Source organism: Vanellus vanellus (genome assembly GCF_965231255.1).
Source record: "Vanellus vanellus genome assembly, chromosome: 1".
NCBI classification, from domain to species: domain Eukaryota; kingdom Metazoa; phylum Chordata; class Aves; order Charadriiformes; family Charadriidae; genus Vanellus; species Vanellus vanellus.
The window spans coordinates 111,044,964-111,071,360 of NC_138905.1; the positions used below are offsets into that span (position 1 = coordinate 111,044,964).

The 26,397-nt window shown below is 38.5% G+C and overlaps 1 protein-coding gene across 3 annotated transcripts in view; it reads left to right on the forward strand.

Moving 5' to 3' along the window:
* Nucleotides 1-26,397, forward strand: part of USP25 (ubiquitin specific peptidase 25) — a 309,467-nt gene that overhangs the window by 238,893 nt on the left and 44,177 nt on the right. For 2 of the 3 annotated variants that reach the window (XM_082480991.1, XM_082480992.1), the window contains exons 4-5: nt 6,481-6,604; nt 12,624-12,786. The exons of the other annotated variant lie outside the window; for it this stretch is intronic. In XM_082480991.1, coding sequence (XP_082337117.1) covers nt 6,481-6,604; nt 12,624-12,786 — 287 coding nt within the window. The remainder of the gene's footprint in view (nt 1-6,480; nt 6,605-12,623; nt 12,787-26,397) is intronic. 3 annotated transcript variants of the gene reach the window in all.

Genomic DNA, 26,397 nt, shown 5'->3' on the forward strand with positions numbered 1-26,397 from the left:
CCATCTTTAAAAGCAAAAGCTGACTTACACAATTGATGTTAATCATGATGCTTGTCTTTTTCTTGTTCAAAATGGTATGTGCAAGCACCTGCGAGAGTAGGTTTTTCACGTCAAGAGTGATGCATGCTTTATCTGATCGCTTTGCAAAGGGTTTTTTCCTTCCCTTCGTGCAATCTGTTATTGAGCAGAAAGTGCTTAAGTATTAGGGTTGCAATGTACAAGCGAACACCTTTTAATCTAAGATCACTTTCATGTTCTGCTTAGTAGCATAAATCCTAGGTGCTGCACTTAAAGCAAACCAAAAGTTGTTTAGTAGTACTTTCCAAGACTTTCACTTCATTGATTTCTCTAGAAACCTTTTGAAGTAATCCAGTGTATTTTCATCTATGGCTGCACAACAGAACCATTGCATTGCTAAGCATATATCCATTTCCTTATTATTATTTGAGAAACTTGCAGAACCCAGGGTTAAAGGAGGCAGCAGAGCGAAGACATGTATTTTAGAAGTTGTATTGTCTTAAAATGAAAGAGCTGTCAAGACAAATTCTCTCCCTCCCTTCTTTTGAAAACTCAAAATTCTTTTTCACAAAAACTGAATTATTAGTCTTTGCAATTGTACAGTCCACAGCCGAAACAAAAGATTTCAAGCCCTTTTATAAGGACATAGTACAATGTAACTATAAAATGCCACACACACCAACTTGAGGGTTGTAGACTTCATTGCTTCTGGGGACCTGGCTTTTTAGATCTTCCTGTTCCTAGAGTTTGAGCCTTTGCTTTGGTTTCAAACGTAATTCAGTCACTCCTTTCAAATGAGGTAGACTTAACTGCACCTAAAACCTCCCTAAGTGATGTTTATGTAACATTTCTTAAAGACTCTGAAAAGTTCATGGAGTAATTTGTTTTGGTGTTTCACTGTCCTTTTTTTTAGACTCCTAATATCTTGCCTAAATCCCTCTTGCTTCAGGTTAGGTCATTTTATTCTGTGTTATCCCCCGTGGAGATTATAGTACGCTTCATTCCTTTTCTCTCAGATGAAGTTTTGTATGCTTGAAGACAGTGCATCGTAATGTCCCCACAGACTTTACTGGGATCTAAACTAAACAGTCCAAATTCTTTCCAAGTCTTTGGATACATTTCCTGTGCCTATTGTCATTTTTTTTTTCTCTCTCTTCTAGACCTTCTGTAATGGTTTTGCCTTTTTTGTGATCTGACACTCAAAACAATAACCAGGAATTCAGCTGGGTTCTTAAGAAAAATAGGTGAAACTCTATAAATGTCCATATAGTTCTCTGACAATATACCTCAGTGTAACACTTCATATTTTTTCAATGCTGCGATGATGTGAATTGCAGGTTGAACATGAATCAGCTGTAGCTCCTAGATCTTTCTTGGCAGAAGTCCTAGTAAGTCCTCATTTTATAGCTCTGCATTTTATTGTATCTGTGAGTAGAATTTGACACTAGTTTCTTCTGTTACGTTACCTAACTCGAATATTGCTATGTGTCTTCATGACATTTCCTTCTGTTTCAGGGATTATTTGTGTCATCTCCATCCAGGTTCCTGGGAGTGTCTCCAGCTTGGTATGGCAGGGTCCCTGCTTCAAAATGTCATGAGTCTTGTACCTTGAGGTCCTTCTTTTGTCTTGCAGATGCACTTGTTCCTTTGTTCCATGACTACCTCTCTCCTTCCCATCCCTGTCAGTGTGAGATTTGTCACTTTAAGATGTTACTATCCTAGGACAGTGTAAATGCAGCTGAGATGAGCAAGTTCCTGTGAGATAGTGGTGGCTAACGTTTCCGAGCTCTTTCATCAATAGAACTGTTTGGGTTGGCTAAAGAGCTGCTGGGGTGCTGTGTATTCCTTCCCAATCTAGTTTTAACCAAAATTGGCATATATAGCCAATTAAATTCCTTTAAATCTTCATGTAGGAGCCCAAGGCCATCATGACATTTAACATCACAGAATAGATGGTAGAATATAGGATCTTGCTTAGCTCTGCTTGTGATAAACAAAACCGATGTAATCACAACTTTTTTTTTTTTTAATTGTTGGTGTGTTGAAATTAGAGTCTTGCTGCTGGATTTCCATACTTGGCACCTGTCCATTGAACGCATCAGGCCTGCCCCTTCATTTTCTTCTCCCTGTGCCAGCGGTTGCATCACTTTAGTTGCTTATTGCCTGTCCCTGGGTTCAATTGCTATTTCAGATCTGTCCCTCATGCTGAGTTTCCCAGCCTACTTAAGTTTGAAGTTCCTACTCTCTGCCTTCTCCTGGTATAAGTAACAAGTCAATAAACCAGTAGTTATTTTAATGACCTAGGCAATTGCCAGGTAAGAACCATTTATTTAAATGATGATAGAAACTTCTTAAGTAAACAGATTGATAAGTTGTTTTCGAAAAGAAAGAAGATATATCGGGCTAGATAGATATAGTGTGTGCATTTACTACATATACACTAGTATATGTGTTGCAAATTTTAATATGCAATTTAAAGTTACTTTGTAGAATTAAAAACTCTGTCAAACTCTCTGGATCTTATGTACCAGAAGCACACATTATTATATAATAATGGTGTAAACCAAAAATACATTTCTTAATAAAACAGTTGATTAATTCTGCATTTTAATTTGTTGAATAAACAACATCAATGCACTAAGCTAGACTGTTTTGATGTGCAGTTCCTTCATTCATATGGAATTTTTTCAGAAGCAAACTTTTTTGTTTATCTAATATTCATGGCTGAGTTAACCTTTGCATTTTCTAAGGCTGTGTGATATACAATAAAAAGTACCTTTATGAGGATGAGCCAGTGAGAACTAAAGTGTCCTGTGACCTAAACGAGGAGTATTACAAAATCGGCATATGTAAATTAAAGTCAGGTAACTATAAATTTGGAAAAGTGCCATTTTTCGTAATACCTTTGTGAAATGAATCCTTCATCCTATCACAGGAATCTCACGTGTGTCTGATAAATACTTTGGGTAAAAGTCAGCTTTATTTTTTTCTTCAAACTCAGACCTTGAACACAGAAGTCACATAGGAAACTTCAGTAGATCAGTTTCGTGAATGAATTCAACTGCTCATTGCTATGAAATAAAATCATAGGTTTGCATTAACACTATAAAATTGAAGTCAAATAAGTAATTTAAAACTAGGTTAATGTTGAATTTATTAAAGATTGCAGGAGAAGGCAAAGATCATACTTGTAGAATAACTGCTTGAAAATTGGACATCTTTTCAGTAAAAAGAAAAAGAAATGCCCATGTAAGAATTACAAAACATGAACATGCTTTAAAACACAACCAAAAAAACCCTGCATGAATTTCATGTAGTGTATGTACATTTGTATAATCTATAACCGACAGAAATGCAAACTGTGCAGACAAGCTGATATATATATTTTTAAAGAGGAGTTTAGTCTCAGACTCTTCCTTCTGCTATGACGTCTTTTGAGATCTCCTCTTTATAATCCCATGATTTAGGATTCAAGTCATATGTGAGCTGTTGCAGCTTAATGAGTTACTGTGTCAGCTGAGATGCTGAAAAAGGCCTTGAACCTGCTCCAAGTACAGCAAACATGAGCTGAAATACATTAGCTTAAATCTCCCAAAACATTTTTGTTTTGCATTTGCTATGAACTAAAAGCTTGCATGGAGTAGGTTATCATGGATCAGATGATACTTAGCAATGTATTTTTCTGACATAAGTTATGCTAGGTAATCTCTTCGTCACATAAGTTGATTGCGCCAATCTGGCAGCAGGTCTTTCCTGTATTGTCTTTTTTCATGCAGATCAGGAACAATGTATATGTGAAAACAACATTTCTAAAGAGAATCCTGTATTGTCTGCTCCAAAACCCTTGCATGGCAAAGGAAACCATTGTGTTGATCTGCTTTCTGAAAGCAAGCGGAAGTGAAGAATTCGGGGTTTTAATATTAAAGTAATGTAATCACTGGTAATATTAATGGTAATAAACTTACAAATGCATAGGGTGGTGGTATAGATTATTAATAAAGATTAAGTAGCTAGGGAGGTGCAATGAAGCTGAATAATTTAATGAAAGTGTGAGTTGGAGTTGACCTCGATAAATTTTTGTTGTTGTTTTGTTTGTGTAAAAGTGGGAGCTTTTGTTAACCACAATTTTCAGCTAGGTTATGAGTTCTTTTCTGAAAAATACTCCCCATATAAAAGGGCTTACTTCTTAATCTAACTTTATTCATTATTGTTGTATAAGAATTTCATCACTCTTACTTGACAAGACAATAGCTAAAGAAATATTCCCCTTTGTAAGTAAATGATCAGCATAGCCCATACTTCTCCGTCAGCATATGTGGCTGCTGGATTGAGGCTTACTCCATCTTCAGTTGTGACCAGTATTACTTTGAGAAAAACAGCTCATCTCCAGTGGAGATGAGGTGCTTGTGTGTGACTACCTGCAAACGGGTAGAAAATACAACAGAAGCACCACACTTTAGAGCGTAATAGGTAGTGTGTGTGGTCACGGGATCCTCTTACTGCTGTTGACCTTTCTCCTGCTCTCAGGCTGTAGAACAGAGCCATGCTTGTGTGTGACCCAGGCTGAGGTGCTATTGTAGCCCGAATTACGTTGTTCTCAACATGGCAGCTCATGTATCAGAACTCCTCTGGGTGAGACTTTTGCTGGTGGTTCTTGTAATTGTTTTAGTCCTTCTGAAGGAGAATTTCAGGCATCTGAAATATGCTGGCAGATCTGAGCTGACTATAAAAAAAATAAGAATAAAATTACAAAGCGCTGCTTTTGTGGTCATAGCTTTTTTCCATACTTCCAGATCATGACAGATTGTCCAGTTTACTTTGCAGGTAATAGTGCTTCCTTTAAATGATCAGTAAATAAAACTCAACCATCTTTATTAGACGGAAAAAAGAGCTAAGTTGAAAACTAATTTTTGAAGATGCTGGTGTAAACAGAAAAGTTTCTTTTACAACTTCTCTTCAGTCTCAGCTTTCTGTGAGGATAAGTCATCCAATTTTCTGTTCATACATGGCTATGGCAATGATTTTTGTATCATAAGTTCAGTGTTTTATTTTGAGAAATGTCCCAGACAAGTAAGCCCAGGGAAACAGGGGAAGCTGTCCCTGCAGCGTGTCAGCCCATCCTGGACAGAAGTCAGAAGCTAGATGGAGAAGCTCATTGGGTATGAGTAGTTGAGCTGGCCTGTGGGAGGAGAAAAGCAGACAAGCTGCTCATCTCTCTTTGAAGCAATCATCAGTTGCAAACCTGTATCTTTTTCTCGCAGAGTCTTTTAGCTTCTACTGTCCAAACTCCAGGCTGGATGGAATCCCTTTCATAGTTCCTTGGGTAAACTTTGGCCTTGGAGGAGGGAGACTGAAACCAGTCAATGCTCTGTGTGCCTGTCTGTCTAATACTGCACATATAAGTCCCTCTTGCACTTTGCCCTCTCTGTCTGTCTGGCTTGCAAAATGAGACTTTTAGCCTTTGAAATCATGATAACCAACGACCTTGTCTTTTCTGAAGGCCTTGTGCAGTTGATGGACATTCCTTTTGGTCCTGGCTACTCTGAAAGCATGGCTGTGCCTGACGGGGTGATGATTGCTGTTGTGGTGTGATGTGGGTAGTGAAATCCCTCCCTACTCAGGAGAGGGAGTGCCATCGCTACCCTCAGGAAACAGGGAGGTTTACAGGGGACATTAGTATCTGATTCTTTAGATAATGGGAGCTGGAGGAAGGCAGAAGTAGGATTGTTTTCATCTTCATTACTCAGGAGCCTGTCTAGCATTCCCCATGTGTCCAAGTATGGATCCTCATTTTGACTTCAGTATTTGTTTTCTTAATTCTCCTGTTGAGATGGGATACTTCCACTAGACAGAAATTGGATTTAAATATGTTCAGAAAAGGAATGCACAGACAGGACAGAAAAGAATTAGGTTAAGTGAGAAGTCTCCCACATGTTATGAAATGGTATGAAAGTATTTGGCTTACTAGTACACAGAAATACTTGTAGAATTTGGGGCTGTATTGGGAAAACTTCTCATGAGTTCCACCATTAGGAGGAAAAAAACAACTATGCTAGGTTAAGATATCCTTTTTAAGAGAAGGTTGTCGTCATCATGTAGTCCCTGGAAGCAACTGATTATGGTAGCTGAAGTAAAATATTTAAGTGTATTGCTTTAAGAGGGCTTTCAGAAACCACGGATTCTTAAATTTGTCCCATAGCTTTGTGAAACTTAAGAACATTAGGAGGAAAGAAGACTACTGCCCGTCATATCTTAGCAAGAGCAAGCTGCTGAGGCTTTTATCTGGCTTGGAGGCGGAAGGGAGCTGTTAGCAGGGTTAGTGGTTGGAAGAGCACAGGGCACAGGAGGGATGGACTGGAATGATGCTCAGTAATCCACGTGGGCTCTCTCTCCTCTACAGTAAGACTTGCCTTTTCATTCTGTTTCACTTTTAATTTTGAGAAAGATAGTTTTGCTTTTCAGATGTGATTGATCTCACTGGAGATGATAAAGATGATCTTCAGAGGGCAATTGCCTTGAGTTTGGAGGAATCAAACAGGGCATTCAGGGAGACTGGAATAACAGATGAGGAACAAGCCATTAGCAGGTAAACAAACAACTTATATAAAGCAGAAATTAAATTAAAGAGTTGGAGATTGGCCTGTATTGCTTTTTTAAACTTTTAATTTAACAAAGAATAACTTGTTTACTTTCACTTGTGCTACTGATATGCCTGGCTTCAGGATGTTGCTTTATGATATGTTCTACACTGGAAAATAGCCTATTATGTGTGGGCTAGGATTTAATAGTATGTTTCGTGTCGATGTATTTGTTTAAATATTGAGGAAGTGAATGGAGATAGAGGATATACGGTCATATTTAAATTGGGATCTAAACCTAAAAGTTTCTTGTGTGTATCAGGTAAAAAGCAATGAAAACAAAATATAACTAAGAAGCTAATAAATTCTTTGTCCTGTTTTTTGCAGTGTTCACTTTACAGTAATATTTTCTTATCTCTGTGTTAAGGCTGAGATTGGGGGGAGGGGTAGTAATGCTATGACGAGTATACTAAGAGCACCTGCTGTATTTAGGCTGATAAAGTATGTTATTAACCTCTAACAAATAGGATTTATAAGCTTGGAGTGAATTTAACTACTTGGTTTAAAGTTTTATGAATTTAACTTTCTCAACTTGGGCGCGATAAGAATCTGTAAATTATCTTTTTATCAGATTTTACAATAAATTTCTGTACAGTGTTTGTTTATATGTAAATACAGATATAATTATGAAATATTTGGGACTTGAACTAGGCCTGAGCATAGGGTTGTGAGGGAGGGATGTTTTTTTTTATCTGTGGCTGGCCTTGTTCTAGGGGAAAAGGGCAATGATTTGATCCCTGTGTTAGAAGGTTAAGTACTGCCTCCTTGTAAAAGGCTAATTTTATAAAAAATTGATTTAGATGAGGGGGATTCACCACAATAATTCTTTTCCTCAGTTCACTGTATTTGACAGACTAAATGGCTTATCAGAAAAGTCATACTCTGAGAATATGGAGACTGTTACTTTGTCCACAGTCATTTGCTTTTCCCTTTTGAAAAATAAATGTGCTAATTGTGAGAATAAACATACCCCTCCGTCCTCCCGTTTGTGATAAAAGCCATCTTGTTATATGAGTTTAAAGTAACATATATTAGGAGAGAAAGGCAGGATGAGCGGGATTTATATTCTCATTAATAATTAGAAGAAGATTTTAAACGGTTGGTTTTTTTTCTGAGACCTCTCAGTGTGTGCGTGTATACAAGATTTATGGTGGAAGTTCTGTCCAGTTCTCATTCGGAAGTTTAGCTCTTGCGTGTTCCTATTTGAAAGACACCACTTTCATAATTATGGAATTGTGATTTAGGCAGACCCTCAGAAAGAGGGACCTATTTCTGGGTATGGAAATCTTTTTCTCTTTTTTCCTTCAGCAAGCTTCGGCTGCTTCTGCTGTGCTCACTTCATGGGAGCCTCAAAGCTTTAGTTTTTTTCTCGTAGACTTTGTTTTTCACTTCTCAGATTAGAAAGCCCCTTTTGGTCCTACCTGCTGAGCCCGTAACTAAGTATTATAAATACATTCTACTTACATTATGGTATATTTTTTTCTGGTTGCAGAAAGTAACAAAGTATGCCATTCCACCCCCTACCCTGCCCCCGTATGTACTAAGGCATGTAGGCAATCTATTCCATTATATACAAAGAAAAATGCTGGTCTTCTGGTGAGAGAGAGATACACGTTTGATGGCACAATTACACACAATACTGTGTGCCAAATCAGGAGCCTGTTGCTACCAAGGGGGATATGGCCTGCACACCATATCACGTCTTCTATACTTGCTGTAGCATTTGTTGCATGAGTTCATCTCGTAAAGCCATACAAAAATACTCACTCAAAGATCCAGAGTGTATCGTGGCACAAGACAGGGAAATGGGACTTTGTGAATGGAGGCAGAGAAGAGTGAGAATCTTAAGGGTTTTGGCAGTACTGGGGTGTTAGATCAACTCAGTTACACACCAAGATGCACCCTGAGTTGATGGCAAATTATGTCAGAGTTGTACAAATACAGGAAGTTCAGAATTCTTGAATTTTTGATCTAAACTGTTCAATCAGTTTCCTTAAGAACAGAACTTCTGACTTTAAAAAAAAAAAAAAAAAAAAAAGGAAAAATCACTTTGTAGTTAACACCCCACAGAAGAATGTTGGCATTCCAATAGAAAGCACAGTATCTGTGCAGGACTTCTCAAAACAAAAAGTAGAACGCTGTGGTTGTAAACAAGTCAAGCTGCAGCCATTTACTTTTGTTTTTCTAAGTTAAATAAGAAGCTGAAATCGAATAGGAAGTCAATAATAAGCAAATTAAACTATGGAAATCTTTCATTTTTAATAATGTAGGATGTGTGCGTACTTAAATAGTCTTTGGTGTGGAGGATATTTTTTTCAAAGGTATTGATAGTGGTTTGGAACCTAATTTGCACTGATTTTGTTAAGGTTTCCAAGGGAGCATTAATGGAATTTCTTCACTTGTGTAATTAATGTTGTAATGCACGTACAATTTGTCTTCCTGAATGTAATTGCCTTGTGCTACTTAATGAGGACAGATCTGATTACTGTGTAGGTGTTGAGGATTGCAGCTGAAATGTCCAAGTGTCCAAGCTGAACATCTTGTACATGGCGTGTTTAAAGTTTATTACTATTTTCTCTTTAAATCTCCCAGGGCAATGTGCATGAGCAGGGTATTTCCTAATATGAAAAACTTATTCTATTTATGTTACTTCTCATGGATAGAAGGAGAATGAGGCTGGCCAGAGAGGGCTTCACAGGGAAAGCTAGTAAAATATGACTAAAAGGAGAAGTTAGCTGGCCTGTGTTGTGCCTGGGGTAGTAGCCATATTAAAATGAGAGCCCACATAGTGCATAAGGGTGTGCACAATCCCTAGACTTTTTTCTTTTTTTTTTTTTTTTCCCTTTTTTTTTAACAGGGTCATTGAAACTGCTGGGGACTCTGCGCTGTGGTTAAGCATTGTGTGTATAGATCAAAGGTGAAACTGGGGAGGCATGTAGGATTAGGGATATTCTTGGATGTCCGGCTATAAGACAGTCCCAGTATAAAGAGTTTTCCGTGTTCTTTTTTGCTGAGTAGCCTGCTGGAGTGGGCTTTTCTGCAGCGTGTTCAGTGGGCTTCCTCAGAATGGTTTGGCTGAACTTCCGTGCTGTGGACTCAATTTGCCCGAGGCTTATTGCATTGTCTGGCTAGCCCCATGCAAGCAGCTCTTCAAAGCTGCTTGGCTATGCCCAGCTTGTTACAGAGAGAAATAAAACACTGCTTTCAAGTCCCATGCCAAGCCTGGCATTAACTAACCTTCACTCCAGAGCTTCCCTCCAAACAAGAATCCAGCACTTGGAGGTGGGGAAGCCTTTGGTCCCGTGAGGTTTGAGACATGCCATACCGTGCACTTAGCTTATGGCTCTGCTGCTAGCGACTGCTGCTGTGGTCTCCAAGGGTCACAAAGAGGGTGTTCCGGATGCGTAATGAGAATTGCTAAATCCTTGTACTAACTTTCTAGAAGGATGCTCATTTTGTTGAGAGCAATGTGTGAGTAGGATTCTTTGTCAAGGTAGTCTCCCAAATCAGGACTGTATGAATATAATACAGTGAACATTATAGTGTAAGAGGTATACTCACTATGCTGGCAAATACATATATTTATGCAGCTTTTGAGCTGATCATTAGGTTCCTGTTTACTATGCTTACTTTTATTTCAGTTTGCATCACCGCTATCATGGCTGAAAATGAATTTGGCATATAGTGTGTGCAGCTATTGTGTGTGCTTTATGAGGACAGATAATGTTATAAGGAAAAATATCATGAAGCTTTGAGAATCAAATACTTTATTAAGACATGGAAACAAATTTGAGGTGGAGCTAGAGATGAGGAAATCCCTCACTTGCTAAAGAAATAAAAAAAAAATTACAGGAAGAAATTTTAGTTGGTAATTAAGTTGATAAATGGTAATATCTTTGGGGTCAGGGAACTGTTTCAGTTTGAGAATATATATTTTTGTGAACTTGAATCTTGAAATATCTTGAAATATTCTTGAGCTTGGGGGGGGAAGGGGGGAAGTTTGGTTGTTTCCCTGAAGCAAAAGTGGTATGGAGTAGGTATTGTAGTTCTGTTCCAACATAATTCTAAATTTATTCCAGTCTGTCAGAGTCTTTCCGTCAGTTTTAAAGGTCCCTTCAATTTAGTTTCAACAAGAGCTTAGGTTATTCCACCTGAATGAGAAATTGTTTGAAATATGTATGACTTTTTTTTTAATTAATTTTTAATGTCCCATCGAATAACTTCTACTCTCAAAGCAGAAATACACTGGTCATCTAATACTTTTGAACGGTTGTGTCAGTGAGAAAGGAAATGAATTTGTCTGTTTCTTTACATTTTGGGATTTTCTTAGATATGCTTAGATAACATTATCATTGCTAGTGTAAGAGTGTTTTACCACTGAAGAATCAGGTTCCATCCCTATGCGTTATTGGAAGAGACGTCAGAGCAGAAAGTCTTAAAAGATTATATATCTGTCCTTTCAGTGTCCTTTGGAAAAAGATGTGCTGTTTACAAGGTTATATGTCAAAAACTATGTGTCAGAATTTGATTAATCTGTAGGAAATTACAAGTTTTAGGTTCTTCCTGAGATGTATTGATACAAAAGTGGTATCTGTACCCAATGGGCTCTCAAATTCTGAATGCTTCTATTTTTTTCCAAAATAAGTAACAATAACAAATTAGTGTGTCCCCCAAAGCAGTTATCTATGGTAAATTCAGGTAATGCTTCATAGTTCTTGTATATCTTGTAAGATACCTTTTCTTACTTTGACAAGAGCATAGTTACAGCGAGGAAACCAAGGGATTATTGTGTGTGTGGTTTACACACACACCACCACCCCCTTTCTTTTTTTTTCCTGAGGTGTTTAGACTTTGTTCGGTAGGAACTCCATTTACAGACCAGCCTAAACATGCCTTCATTTGATGCTTAGTGAGCCTAGAACCAAAGGGGGCAATCCTTCAGGCTGCACAGACTGCTCAGGTGCTTGTCGCACAGTTCCTAAAATTCTGCACTTGACGAACGTAGTGGTTCGGTAGCAGCTCAGCCTTTCGTATGATGGTTGGACTAGATAGCTGGGGATAGTGGCTGTGTCAGTAGTAGTGCGCATGCTCAGCAACTTTGCTTTTTAGTTAGAGCCGTCATTATATGACCTGAATGTATCCATCTCCATCTTTCTATTTAGAATATGTGGCTACCACAAATTACCTTTAAGAGGTTCTTTGTCACCAGGCTAAAAATATGTGCAGATAAAGAAATACTGTGTTGAGTGAAGCTTGAGTCTGGGAGCATAGCATAACACACGTCAAACCTTACTGTCATGTGAAATATGGACATTCAGCATAAATCACGTAGGAACAGTTTTACTGCAAAGAGTATGGTCATTGAAGCACACAATTAACTTGTTGGGTGGCATTTGAGAAATTGTGGGGAGATGTCTTGTCATGGCTCGGAGTAATCACTTGCTATGTAAAGCAATTAATACTGTTGCATAAGTTGCAAAAATGGAAACTAAAAAAGCTTCTTCCATTTTTGAAAGTTGCCTAGCTAGCTTTGCTTTCGTCAGTAAAATAAATATTGGTGCCTTTGTGCTTTGCATACCAATAAAAGCATTTGTAGATGAAGGCACTACACTAATAAAGCTGCCTAAAATTTCTTATTGTCCATCCTATTTAAGTCTGGTTCTTAAACAATTGATGACTCACAGACATGCATGGCTCTTGTATCTAGAGCTCTCAAGAGATTCGCTCACTCACTAATACCATTTTCCAAAAGGTAATGGAATTACTGTAACATATCTAAAAGTAAAATAGTGTGTAACTTTTGAAGACATATGACTGCATATAAATTTAAAACCAAGTTCAGCAACAATAACTTACCAAATGATGTAATTAAGATGTCTGTATTAGTAATTGAAGATGTTTTACTATGTCTTTTTTTTTTTTTTTTTGCTTTTTCTCACATTTTTTCCTTCCCTTCTGTTCCTGAAGAGTTCTAGAAGCCAGCATTGCAGAAAATAAAGCAAGTTTAAAGAGGACGCACCCAGAGGTATGGAGTGACTCTCCAAACCCTTATGATCGAAAGCGGCAAGACAACTGTCCAGTAGGATTAAAGAATGTTGGCAACACATGCTGGTTTAGTGCTGTCATTCAGGTAAGCACCCTCTTTGATTAGCTGTGTATACACTCCGTTGTATTTAATGTGAGGTGAGTTATCTTATTTTAAGTGGATAACTTCAGATATCTGTTTTCTGGGAAGTCTAGGCCACTGCATGAGAAATTTTTGAGCATTACTTATTTATTGCATCTCTTAAGATGTCCGTTCATAAGTCTAATCGAAGTGTAGAAAATACTGTAGCATAACTAACTGAAGCTTCAAAATGTTTCTTATTAAAAAGTTGTTCAAGACAAGGAGTTGAGTCTCTGAAGGTCCTGTCAGCTCATGCTGGCATCAATAACAATTGTGGATGCCTAAAAATATGTGAAAATTGGATTACAGATGAGGAACAGACTTTTAATATAAAAAGGAATGCATGCAAATGTCTGAATGAGGGTGGCTGACAATGGAGGTAGGTAGAGGAAATGAGACATCCTCAATCATGGAGTGCTTAGTAGAATAGTTACAAGGAAATAGATGGCTGAGTAGGGTAGAAGAAGGAATAACTGACAGAGAAGGAAACCTGAGAAGGAGGAAAGTGAAGGTCTGGTATGGATACAGTTGTGTCTGTTTTGGGTGGTTTTCACCCACAGCCAGTATGTGTGCTCTTAGTCTGCTTTTGTGTATATGTAGGTTAATTAAGAGACTGGTTTGTGGTTTTTTTTTGGTTTTTTTTTTTTTTTTTTTAAAAAAAAAGGTCAATAGGGAAATGGGTACAGATACTGCAACTTGTCTAGTGAAATCTAATGTTCTAATATCAATAATTCATTGTATATGGACTTTATGAATCCATCTTTTAAGAGATTCTTTTAAAATCTGTATATGTTTCTGTAAATAATCTGTGGATATATTCAAAAGCATCTAAACCCACAGAAAACTGTGGGTGAAACTGGAATACAAAAGGAGGAAATTTATTTTTAGTCTACAAGAAGAAAATTCAGCATATTGTAACTTTTCATAGTCTGACATTTTGAGAGGAAGCAAATAAAATATTTAATATCCATTTCTAACAAATTACTGTCAGGCTGAAGCACTTCAGATAAACTAATATTGTTACTTTCATACTGATGGCTGTTTTACTTCAGGCTGAGTCCATTTAGATCAATGTTCTGCGTAGTAATTTCCACAAATGGATGCTTACAGAGGAGTGCAAACAGTACGCATGATACTGCTTTGTTAAAACACTCTCAAGCCTCCAACTGCTTTCATCTTGGGGGAGGTTCTCAATCCTTTGCAGTTTTAGTTGGTAATCCCCAGTGGAAATTGCTTTTTTGTACTTGTCTCCCTTGAACCTTGCAAACTTCTTGTACACATAGGGTCCTTTGGGTAGGAATTACATAGTTGTGCTCCCTATTGCATGAAGAATTGCCTCATTTTTCTTTGTTTTTTGAACCTGGCTCCCACTAGCTTTGTCTAGTGACCTCCATGTCTCCTTGTTGATTGCCATTGACAGTTCTCTGCACTGCTGTCAGACTCTCTTTCAACAGGTCGGTGGTCTCTTTTTTCCAAGCTGACTGCTGAGTTGTTGCCAATACAGAATCTGTTCTAATCTGTGACCCACCTTGTTGCTGTTCTCCAGATCTTTTCTAGCTCTAGTAGCATTTTAGTTGGGGGACCAGAAAGCTTTCAAGGTGTGAGTGGGCTATAAATTTATGAGGTGGTATGGTGGACAGATACAGGCTTTTCAGGAAAGGCAAGTAGGCCTGACAAGGAAAGGCATTGCCTTCCTTGTGGGGGAGCAGCTGAAATATATGTGGTACTTGTGTGCGACAAGATGACAGTTTAAGATGAGAGTTTGTGGGTCAGGATCAGAGGAGAGGCTGGTAAAGGTACCACCCTGGTTAGTCTGGTACAGACTATCCTCCTCAGGATGAGGATGTGGGCAAAGCTTTCTTTAAAGGCAAAGAAGTCTCTGGATCACAGTCTATGGTTTCCATCGGGAACTTTAATAAACATCCAGGCACCTGCTGAAAGTCTGACACAGCAGGACACAAGCAAACCAGATTTCTGGAGAATATCAGAGGCAAGTTCTTGATACAGGTACTGATGGGCCAACCTAGAGGTGATGCAAAGCTGTATTTGCTGTTCCCTAAAATGGAAGAACTGGTTTAAGATGTAATGTGGGTACTCTTTACTTCAGTGACCATGAAATAGTGGAGTTCAAGATGGGAGTGAGGAAGGAATATAAGGTACAGATCCTAGAGTTCAGGAGAGGAGACTTTGGCTTCTTCAGGAAATTCATATCTGGGATCCCATAGGAGGCAGCTCTGAAGGGCAGACTAGCTCAGGAAAGCTGGCAGCATCCTTTAATTGCAAGAAGAGTCTGTTCTGCTGCTCAGGGATCTTACAACCAAGCTCCAATGCAAGCAGGCAGTGTGCAGGATCTGGAAGCAGAGACGGGCTACGGAGGAGAAGTTTGGAAATGTTGCCCGGGCATGAAAGGATGGTGTTAGGAAAGTGAAAGCTAACCTAGACTTGATGCCTCAAGGGATGTCTAGGGTAACAAGAAAAGGTTTTGATATTATGCTAGTCATAAAAGGCCGAGCAAGGAGAACACAGTTCTGTTGCTGAATGGAGCAAGTAATTTAGTGATGGCAGGCTTAAATAAGGCTCAGGTATTTGGTGCCTTGCTTTGCCTCAGTCTTCACTGATGAGGTCTCCCACTGTGCTTAGCTAGGAGAGAGGAACTCTGAGCAGTGGTTAAGGATTGAGTCAGAGATTACTCAAGGAAACTTCACCCATAAAAGTCCACAGGACCCATTAAGCTGCATCCAGTGGTGCTGAGAGAACAGGGGAAAGCCTTAGGAAGACCACTCTCTATCATCTTTTAAAGATCATGGAGGTTTCTGATTAACTGTAGATAGGCCAAAAAGTCAACCTGGGAAGTTATGGGATGGTCTGCATTAGCTGACCATTGCAAAGATGGAGCCAGGCTTTTCACAGTGGCGCATGTTCAGAGGATGAGAGGTAATGGGAGTAAGTAGAGAAAAGAGAGATTTAGCCAGGATATAAGAAGCACTTTTCCCCATGAGGACAGGCAGGCAGTGGAGGGGGGTTGCCCAGAAGGGCTCTGCAGGCTCTGTCAAACCTTGAAGGCTTTTTAAGATGTGCCTGGAAAAAGATCTGAGCAGCCTACTCTGATCTCACAGGTGACCTCCTGCTTTGACCAGTAGGTTAGACAAAAGGCTTTCATCAGTCCCTTCTGAACTCCATTACCCTATGATTCTACAGTAGTTTTCTGTTTCATTCTGTCTTCCTTTCTTAATTATTTTATTCTGCTTTTGACTACTTCATATGTTGAACTGATACTTCCATGGAACTATCTGTCATAAATCCACAGTTTTGTATAATACTAGTTAGCTTGGAGTCTGTCATTTTCTGTAAATTTTACAGTTGCTTTCCACCGTGTACCTCATTGTACACTTACCTATGTTGAATTTAGCTTTCTTATTACATAGTCACTCAGTCCCTTCTGTCAGTTCATCTTTGCCAGCTCTTATTTTTACTACATTGCATATCTCTGCTGAGCAAACTTGGTCATCTTGCCACTTGCTCTTTTTTCTAGATCACTTCAGAATATTGCTTTCCAGCACAGACTTCGTGAATTTGCAGTAACCTACTTTCAGGCTGGAACAAACTGTTTGCTTCTGCCCTCTTTTTCTTTTTGATTGGCTCTTTGTCTGTGCCTAGACCCTTCCATCTTACCTTATTGCTGCTTAGTTAAAAGCTTTTGTTGAATGACTTCTTCAGAAATTCCTTTGAGATCCCAGTAGATTACATAAACTGGATTGCTGTTATCCATGTTCTTTTTGACTTCTTGGCATTAGGTGTTTGTTTTTGTTTGTTTGTTTGTAGTGGCTTTTTTTTTGTTATAGGCAGGATGTGCTTACCTGCAGGTAATACTTGGGTAAAACTGTAGCTAACGAAATGGAAAGGCTTCTTGATTTGTTCTACCATCTTCCTTCCCACCAAAGTTTTTATGTCCTTAGGCCTCTTTCCTTTCAGCATCTAGTAATCTATCAGATGTTTGAATTTTCTATTTTCCTGAGATCTTTTGATGTTTCCCTTGTTCATGACTCCTCCTTTCCTTATTCATTCACATGCATAGCTCTTTTCCAAAGAGCAGATACGCTGTCCTGGTGCTGATAGATAGAAACACTTTATTTCCATAAAGCTGTTTGTGGAGCTAATATGACTTGGTGTTTTACCAAGTCTCTCTTGTGTAATCAGATGTTGTATTCCATAGTAGTCCTAAATCTCAAGATGATTGATTTTATGTATATCTCTTTAAAAGAAGTATTATACATAGGAAACTGTAAATATTTAAATAAATGTTTTCAAGGAAACTAGACTTTTAATTCATTAACCACAGAGATAAGAACGGAGGCTAGAGAATGTAAAAATCTATGCTAGACCTATGATCTCATGTTATTTATACCCGATGTGTAACTTTATACCTTGAAAATGGATTATAAAGAGGGCTATCTGGTTCTTACGGTCATCACCCATATCATGTGAAAATCTGTGGCATTTGTAGTTATAATGGTTTGACCCTAAAAGATAGTTAAACTTCTGTATTTAGGTCTATAGAATGTAACTCAGGTAACCAGTTCAAAGATTTGTAACTTCAGTTGGTTGAAAATTCAGGTTATTAATATTGTCTGCAAGCCAGGAAGACTTACGTTTCAAACAACCATCCCAGGAAATTTAGTGCATGTTAATTTAGAGCATTAGCTAATACCATATTTATTTGTCAACGGGTCAGATTGATTCCTTGGGTTGCATTGACTACATAGAAGTATTTTCAAGCTTTCTTTAGGACTCTTTTGAAACTTGATACATCGCATAGGTCAACAATATCTAAATGTTAACTACTGTCAGTCACAATGATATATTGTGTAATATAATCTAAAACTAAATTGCAAACAAAGAAAAATCTTTTTCTTTCTACTTAAGGGGTGCTTGTTAAGGGGAAAAAAAAAAAGCTTTTGACATTTTGACAGTTTCCTGATGCAATGTGTGTTGTTTTTTATACCTACCAATTCAACCATCAATGTTATGTTTGCATTAAGAGCATGAAATTCCTTAAAATATGTTTGCAGTGAGTGACAGCAAACCTTAACAAGATTCAAACATTGCTAGAAATACTGCCTTTTAATTTATATTTATTTGTGCGTTAGAGAAATGTGCACATGTGGAAGTCATGTAGGGCAAGAGGGGAGTCTCTCTTCAGATAGCTCCAAACCATAGTTTTGCTTGTAAGAGTTACGTTCAGCATCATTAGAATGAATAGTAATATTTTTCCACAGTGTAACTTTTAAAAATCTGTTCTGCTCTTTAAGACTTTCAGCTTGATAATAACTTGAATTTAAAACTGAGAAAGAAAATGTATCTGTATTTAAATTTATGTAAAACAAAACTGTATTAAAGCATACTTGCTTCTTTCTTACCTGCCAAGAAACGAACCAAAGTCTCTCAATGATTTTCCCACCTCCTCTTGAACCTGTAATAAACCTACATTTTTGACTGGAGTTCGCCCATACATGCTTTTTCTACTGTTTAGTTGGATTAACTTTTACAGAAGGATCCCTAAATCTTGATGTTTTAGAAGATTTCTAGAAGGTTGTTTGTGTGGGGGTGTTTTCTTTTGTGTTTGTGTTGTTTTTGTTTTTTTTTTAATTCTGATTATTGTAATGGCATATGTCTGCTACTGAAGTAGAACTTAAGATATCAAGTTCTTTAAAGAAACAAAACACAAATACACTACTACATATTGTTACTTACTTTTTTGCAGTAGATTTCAGTGACTCCCTTGTAAAAAGGTAACTTCACTATTTTCCTTTGTTTTAAGAGTTTATAGTCTGAAAATGTCTCATAAATAATACATTTATTGAGCCTGTCAAGCAGCTTCTTTGTGTCATGCTGAGCATGAGTTAAGTGTTCATAGGACGTACGATGTCGAAGGTGGGTAACTTGAAGGACACGGGCTCACTGTTGGAACCATGTCTGTAGGCTTGCCGCCTCTGCAAGTTGTCTTCTAGGTCTTTTGCTTTAAGACATTGCACAAGAATAACTCTGTCTTTTGGGGTTCCACATTGGGTTTCAGTCATGAGCGAGAAAATGCCCTGGCAGTACTTGCCCCTTGAAAAAGGTGCTGTGAGAGATATCAAGTAGTTGGTCATTCAGTGAATGTCATCCACACAGTGAGCTAGGACGAATTCCTGATGTAAGTCCCCACACACTTTCTTCTTTCCATGAAAATTGTACTGTAAATGCTGCTGTTTCCTCTCATCGCTCTCTTCCCCCCCCCTCCCCCCCCCCCAGTCCTGTACCTAAAGTACTAGGTGCAGCATTTTCCTGGGTCTCATGACTTTCCAAGGGCCTGTCCTGAGTGTAGCTCCTCCCTTTACCAAATGAGTTATCCCAACAGGACAGCTGAGGTTTGGCATCTCCACACTCTTTTCTCCAGGAGTCTGTCAGAGTCTGGTTAGTCATTCAGTTAACGTCTTTTTTTTTTTTTTTTTATTTCCCCAAAAGTACATAGCTTGCAGAACAAAGAATTAACAAGCTACCATCTTACAAGCCTCAACCTCTATGGCTGCTCTTTAACATTTGTTTTCTGGGTCTCTAACACAACTTCTGGCATTTTACTCTGTTGCGCTGCGTTTAGGAGCAGCCTTCTTGCTTTCCTGATGCCAGGATCTCATTTGATCCTAAGCTTTTAGTTTTGGGAAGAAGCAAACCAGCTTGATGGGTGAGATTCAAGCATTTTCTTCCCAGTTGGTGGCTTGGCTATTGTTCTTACCGTCTTTGAAGCAGCCTACCACAAGTATCTAACTTTCCCATTGTTTTGTTATTCCTATTCGTCATGTTGAATGAAAGGGACTGTGATGGATGATGTGGCAGCGCAATACCAGAAAGCCTAGTATTATATGGTAGGAGTTGTGTATATGTATATTGTATGCGACTCCCTTGCTTCCCTGGGCATTCAATGGAAGGTTGCATGCTGAACAACATTCAGTGTGCAATCCCCATTTGAGTTAAACTGGTCACTGATGGAATATTTTCTCTCCATTGTTTTCTCTGTGGAACCATCTGGGGCAGGGCTGTGTGTGGGAACATGATAGAAACTGTTCTGTAGAGTTTCATGGACAGAGGAATAATGTTGTTGGAAATCTGGTTTCTTGCTTTCCCTTCCTCTGTCACTACCTCTGTTCCCCTGCAGAGTAAAGACCGACCTGTCACTTCCAAGTTGAGTCATTCTATCATATTTGCTGACGGGATATCACTTTTTCCTGCTTTTTGTTCTTCTCTATGCTCTCCAGTTCCCTCAGGTTGCTTGTGTGATTTTTTTTCAAACTCTTACTTTATATTTAGTGGTATATAATATTGTGAAATTTCTATAGTGAAAGGTTGGAAAGCTTTAACGGGTGATGGCTTTAGCTTTGACTCATAAGTAGTCGCTCACTTAATTAAAATAAAAGGGTACAGAATAAGTGTTGGGTTGTGATCCTATGTGCAGTTCCTAGGTTTAGGAGCGCATAAATCCATTGCATTGTTTGTGTGGTGTTTAAAGTTATACCACAAACTTATTTAATGTTGTTGTACATTTAGGCAAGAAGTTGAAAACTGTAACCATGTAAGGAAATGTTAGCTGTTACTTTATGTCCTAACATATTTTTTTTTCCTTGGTTTGAACATGTAATAGAGGAGTGGTTGAATGGCATTTTTTAGTATGTGCCAAGACACAAGTATAAAGTGAATTCTTCTGGGCACATCTCATATCATACTTATCTGTCTTCTGAATTGCAGTAATGTTCTGAGTTTGTTGCTATAAACAAGTAAATGTTCTCTAAATGCAGGCTGGTAATACCATGGTGAGCTGTTTGTTTAAAATGTTAATTTAACCCAAGTCTGCTAGAGGTCTTAAGTTAGTTTGACTTTCTAGGTCAAACAGTATGAAAGCTGTTTTCCGTCTTCTTCCATATTACACCTCAGCCTTTTGGAAAAGCAAACCATGATAACTTATAGCTGCATGTTATACCTTGGTTTTCAGCAGTTTGGAATGCTGATTGGTTGACTGTTTATAAACAAAAAAGGCAATTTTGAGATACTTTCCAAAGCTTTTAAGATCTGGGATTGAATCTCTGTGACTTCGAAAATGCTGTCTCCCGACTGCTGCCACTGTGCACGTGAGGTGGTTCTGCTGAAGTTCAGCCATGAGATAGTGTTGTATCTGTAGGAGTTTTGTTTCAGAAAGGGAGAGAGAAAAAACTCCTCTTCCTATACTTCCACAACAAAGTTTGAACAGGAGAACCCGCTCAAGTCCCAGCTTTGAAGCTGCTTTCCCCTCTTCTCTTCCCTTTTCCTTTCATGCAATTTTCTAAAGAATGTGAGGATATTCAGGAAGGCTTTTAACTGTGCCAAATTCTCAGTGCATGAAAAGAAGCAATATCAGGAATATGTTTTGGGTGACCTCCTCATTTTCTTAAGTTTTTTTTCTCTAAAAAGCAGAAGACAATGCACAAGGCTACTGTGTGCTTAGTAGAAAATATTTAAAATTTTCTATAGTCTTGTTACAGTAATTATTTTCTATGTTGTAAGTAAAATGTGTTTAAACTTACATGCAAATGCAAATAAGAGTATCAGTCAGTTTCCTTTCAGTTTAAGCATTATAGGAACAATACTTGTTGTATTATGCTTGTTGGCTTTTACTGCTGTGGTGTATGCATAGGCTCAATTATAGACCTGATGTCCATGTTTAATGCCTGTGATTAGTCTCTATTCTGAAAACAGAATTTACCACTTATAAGATACACACAAGTGGAGTAGGAGGCAGCCCCAGTGTGAGTTATAAGGAAGTGCTGGGTGGAAAGGAGTGTCCCGCAGCAGCAGAGCGCACAGTGCAGTGCCAACAAACAGCCACTTCATGGACTTTTGTTGTGAGAAAAGTGGGTTCAAGTTTATGAACCAAAAGGTAAAATAGAGCAATGAATAGAAAAAGTGGGGAAGGCCTTTAAGAGGAGGGAGAAGTGATTATCTTAAATTAGTGGTATGGAGTCCAAAAGACTTCAAAGTTGGAGAGAAGTGGACTTGGTTGCCCATAAGTTGCCTATGTTTTCTCAGTATGGAGATTTGTTGGACACTAGTATTCAATCTGAGCGCACAGGAGTGTTAAGTCACTAATAAACTGAAGTACACTATTTAGTAATATTTTTAATTTGAACCCTTAGCACTTCAAATATTAATAACTAGTAAATGTAAAGTTCTTAATGTTATTGAAGGAATATATGGTAGTGCGTGCAGGTGGGAGCATCCATTCCATAGCGTTCTGCATTTTCTTTGATTTAGATTACTGGCACGAATAGAAAGTTAACCCTAATAATGACCAGTCTACGCCACTCAAACTAGCTCTGTATACAGTAAACCACCAAAATTGTTTATAAAGTGAAGTGAGAACAGAAGTTTAATTTGTCATGTTGGCATAGGCAAACTATTCCAAATAATATATTTAATGACATAGGCAGAGCTCTATTTCTGCTTTTTATTTTAGAACAATAATAATAATGTATTCATTCTTTAAGATTGCTTTCTGCTTGCTATACAAAATGAAGGTAGATATGGTCTCTGTTTTGTGTCTTTAAAATCTGAATAAACGTAAAATTGGAAAGGCATAAAAGGCCCCAGATGACTAAATGAGGCAGATGGATGTTGCAATGTGTTAATGTATATATAAGCTTGCAACTTCCACAAGATCATGTTTTAGCTAAATGCTGATACCTGAAGCAATACGTTTAGGAGCTCTGCAGGAATGCATGCTTTTCCTTCCTCCTGCTGAAGAGTTGGTTTTCAAGCTGTACTAATAAGATATTTATTTTTTTTTATTATTAGTCAAATTAAGTCCTTCCTAAATTTTCTTTGCCAAAATTCAAGTTAGTCTTGGTATTTTTCTCCTGTTAAATCTCAAGCCATGGCACTAATTTGGACAAATTCCTAGCCAGTATTTGCTGCTGACAAATAGGTATCATTACGCACACCTATGCTAGTCGTGGCATCCTTGCCTGTTGTTAATCCCCTTCACTTTGGTAAAAGTGAGCCTACAAACTGGCCTGCCACAAGAATGCAAATTGCACAGCTTTTCTTGGGCACCTCTAAAAGAAACCTGAATGATGACTGCATTTCAATGATCAGAGGGCTGGAGCACCTCTCCTATGAGGAGAGGCTGAAAGAGTTGGGGCTGTTCAGCCTGGAGAAGAGAAGGCTCCGGGGAGACCTTATTGCAGCCTTCTAGTACCTAAAGGGGGCATACAGGAGAGCTGGGGAAGGACTTTTTGCAAGGGCATGTAGTGATAGGACGAGGGGGAATGGCTTGAAATTGGAAGAAGGTAGATTTAGATTAGATATTAGGAAGAAATTTTTCACTCTGAGGGTGCTGAGACACCAGAACAAGTTGCCCAGAGAAGTTGTGGCTGCCCCATCCCTGGAGGTGTTCAAGGCCAGGCTGGATGGGCCTTTGAGCAACCTGGTCTGGTGGGAGGTGTCCCCGCTTGTGGCAGGGGGGTTGGGACTAGATGATCTTCAAGGTCCCTTCCAGTCTAAACTCTTCTATGATTTCACAATATGCTGATGGTGTTCCAGCTGAATGCAAATAGGTATGTCCTATTTGGTTTGCTAAGCTTCATTAGTAACCGTGATTTCCTTTCTTTACTTATTTTTTTTTTTTCAGCTTAGAAGACGACTGGGTTTTCTGCAGCCATTACAGTATTGGACAAATGTAGTCATCCTGCCTAAGCATCCTAGATGATTTTCTGCCTAATGAGAATGTTTTTGGCATCTTGCTGGCTGGTTTAGAATTAGTAGCCTGAATCGCTTTAATATTAGAATATTAGTTTCAGAGATCATTTTGAAAGCCCTTCCTTCTTTTCAAGCTTAATCTTTATGAATTGAATGGCAAGATGGCCGTGTTCACAGTATTATGAAATTAGGGTTTTCATGTAAACTTGTGTAAAGGTGATCAATATTAAAAATTTCCCAGTACTTGTGCAAAGGTTCCCCCCGTTAACAGTGGAAACAAATACAAAATTGCTAGTCAAAGAAAACAAAAGGTTTTCATACATCCATATGTATGAAATACATCCATCACATACATTGCGAAACAGCTGTTTTTAGTGTGCTGTGCTTGTAGAACTTGCAAGAATCCATCACAGAGTGCCTGTCTAAAGCTCTGTGCAGCAGCTTGATAGGTCATCTTTTATCTAGATGCAGAATTACTTTTTTACGACTCTCCAAGTTTTGTTGATGTCAGTAACTTTACTATTTTAGGACTCTGCTGGTGGCTCTTAATGATCTGTGGTGCATGCCAAGCTTTTATGGATTTAGTATGCTGACTCATTTATATTCTTGCAGTATTAATGCAGCATCGCAGTTCTTGAATGTTAAGAATTAATCCTTTACTCAGGCAATCTAAATTCTGCCAAGGGCCTTACATTTGATAATCCTAGACATTAAAGGGGGAAAAGGGATAAGCAGGGTGGTTTAGGTGAAACCAAGGTATCTTATATTCTGAAATTGCATTTGGACTCTATATAGTGTGGGTAGACATTACTCAGAAAAGTGAATGTTCTTAATATCTTGTAGTCTTGAAGCTACAGCTCTACCTAGCTCTCTCTGGCATGCCAGAAAATACATCTACACCACCACCACCTATAACAGAGGAGACCCACAGTATGTCTGTTGTCATTCAGCAGGATTAGTTTGAATGCCCGAAACTGACACTGGATTTGTGTTGCTTTCATTTATTCTCATTTTCTTTTAATCTCTTGTTCAGCCCCCAAACTTGTATGATAGGAGGCAGGTATTCTGAAAGTCTTGTGATAATTTGAGTTGATATAACTTAGCCTTGGCTTGGTCAAGTTTCCAGGTGGAGGCTTTTAAATCGGTTTAAATACACTGGAAAAAAACCCCACCTTTTAGAGAAATTTTTCTTGCGTGCATAAGTTTTGCATAATTTACACTGGTGAATTTTAAACATATTTGATCAAGGCCAGTAGATATGAAGTATCCACCTTTTAGATCCAGCCTGTTTTCTTACACTGGGACTCCTGACACCTTTCTGTAGCTGAAGCCAAGTGGGTGAGAGATGAAGTGCTGCTCCATGCAATGTGTTTGGAAGGCCAGCGCTTTGGCCTGGGGCCAGCGGGTGGCATTCAGGCCAGGGACAGTCTCTGCTGTGTCTTTCTCGGTGGCAGCAGAACAGCTTCTGCTCCATGGCGTTGCCTACCCTGGGTGTAGGAAGCCTGGTCAAGAGATGGCTCTGCAAATTGGGAATTGTTTTGCCTAGCCCCTTTCTGAAGCACCGGGGTGGCTGGCCATGGGAGGTCTCCGCTGCGATGAGGGTTTAGGTGAGCCTGTTTATGTCTCCTTACCTCAGGAAGAACCGCAGGTACTTCAGGCGCAAAAGTTGCTTGGTCTCAGGCACACTTATTGTATACTTGTTTATACTTACACTGGGAAATGATCTTTTTTAGATAAAGATAGAAGTTTCCTGAAATTTATTTAGCTCCACATAGAAGAGCTACAACACAGTACTGTCCTGTTAGCATTAGTGGTGGTGGTGGTAGATTGACTGCGCATTCTGCTGCATCTCAGTACAACCGTGCACAGTGTAAGCTGTTTTGGAGAAAAGTTTAGTAACTAAATATCTAGCATGAGAAATTTTGAGTAGAAAAGAGCATATCAGACAGTCCTCTTAATTATTTTCAGCAGCTTGCAGAAATAGGTTTGTTCAGCTTAGTAAAGCATGAAGTTACATGCTCACAGTTTAGAGGTCTGGATTAAAGAAATACAGTTTTTGTGAAAAACTTGTGGATGGATTGCCAGGCAAAAATTCTAAACTTTTGTACAGTTTTCTGTACTTAATTTGTGTGTGTGTGTATTATGAAATTGGCCAGCTCAGCTGCTTGGCTCTTTGATGGCATTTGGATTAGTCATAGAGAGAAGTCAGTCTTTGGACATTATATTTCAGCAGCTGGTTTATTTTGTACATAAGACACTGCTATGTTTTGCTTGATGAAGAGCCCACCAGTGGAATGCTGTTACATCATGAGACATAACTTCAATTAGTATCAACTTCTAGAATGACACTTGAGTTAAATATTAACATTTTCTATGCTTTGAGTAAGTAAACAAAGGACTGTGTTTTAATCTCACTTCTCTGCAAGGATGGATAAAAGGGGAACCTGTATTTTGAAAAGCAAAAGGCAGGGGAGGGGAGGAGAAGGGGAAAGCTTGACTGCTCAATTTTCTGCGTTGAATTAGCAAGATCAGGAAGGTCTCCTTGGGTTGGTGTGTTTGAAATTTTTTTTATTATTATTATTTTATTTTTAAATCTAAAAATGTTAGTAAGGACAACTTCAGCCTTTTTGTTTTGCTGGAGATGCTGTCTACTCTGATGTACTTGAAGAGGTTAGACAGTACAGGTTCTTTCACAAGGACAGTCAGGAATGCAGCAACTTTTCACAAACCCATCTTTTTTTCCTTACAACATTCTAAATTATTAGAACAAAGGCAGTGCCTCGTCACCATTTGTTTCACTTTCTTGGCACTGTG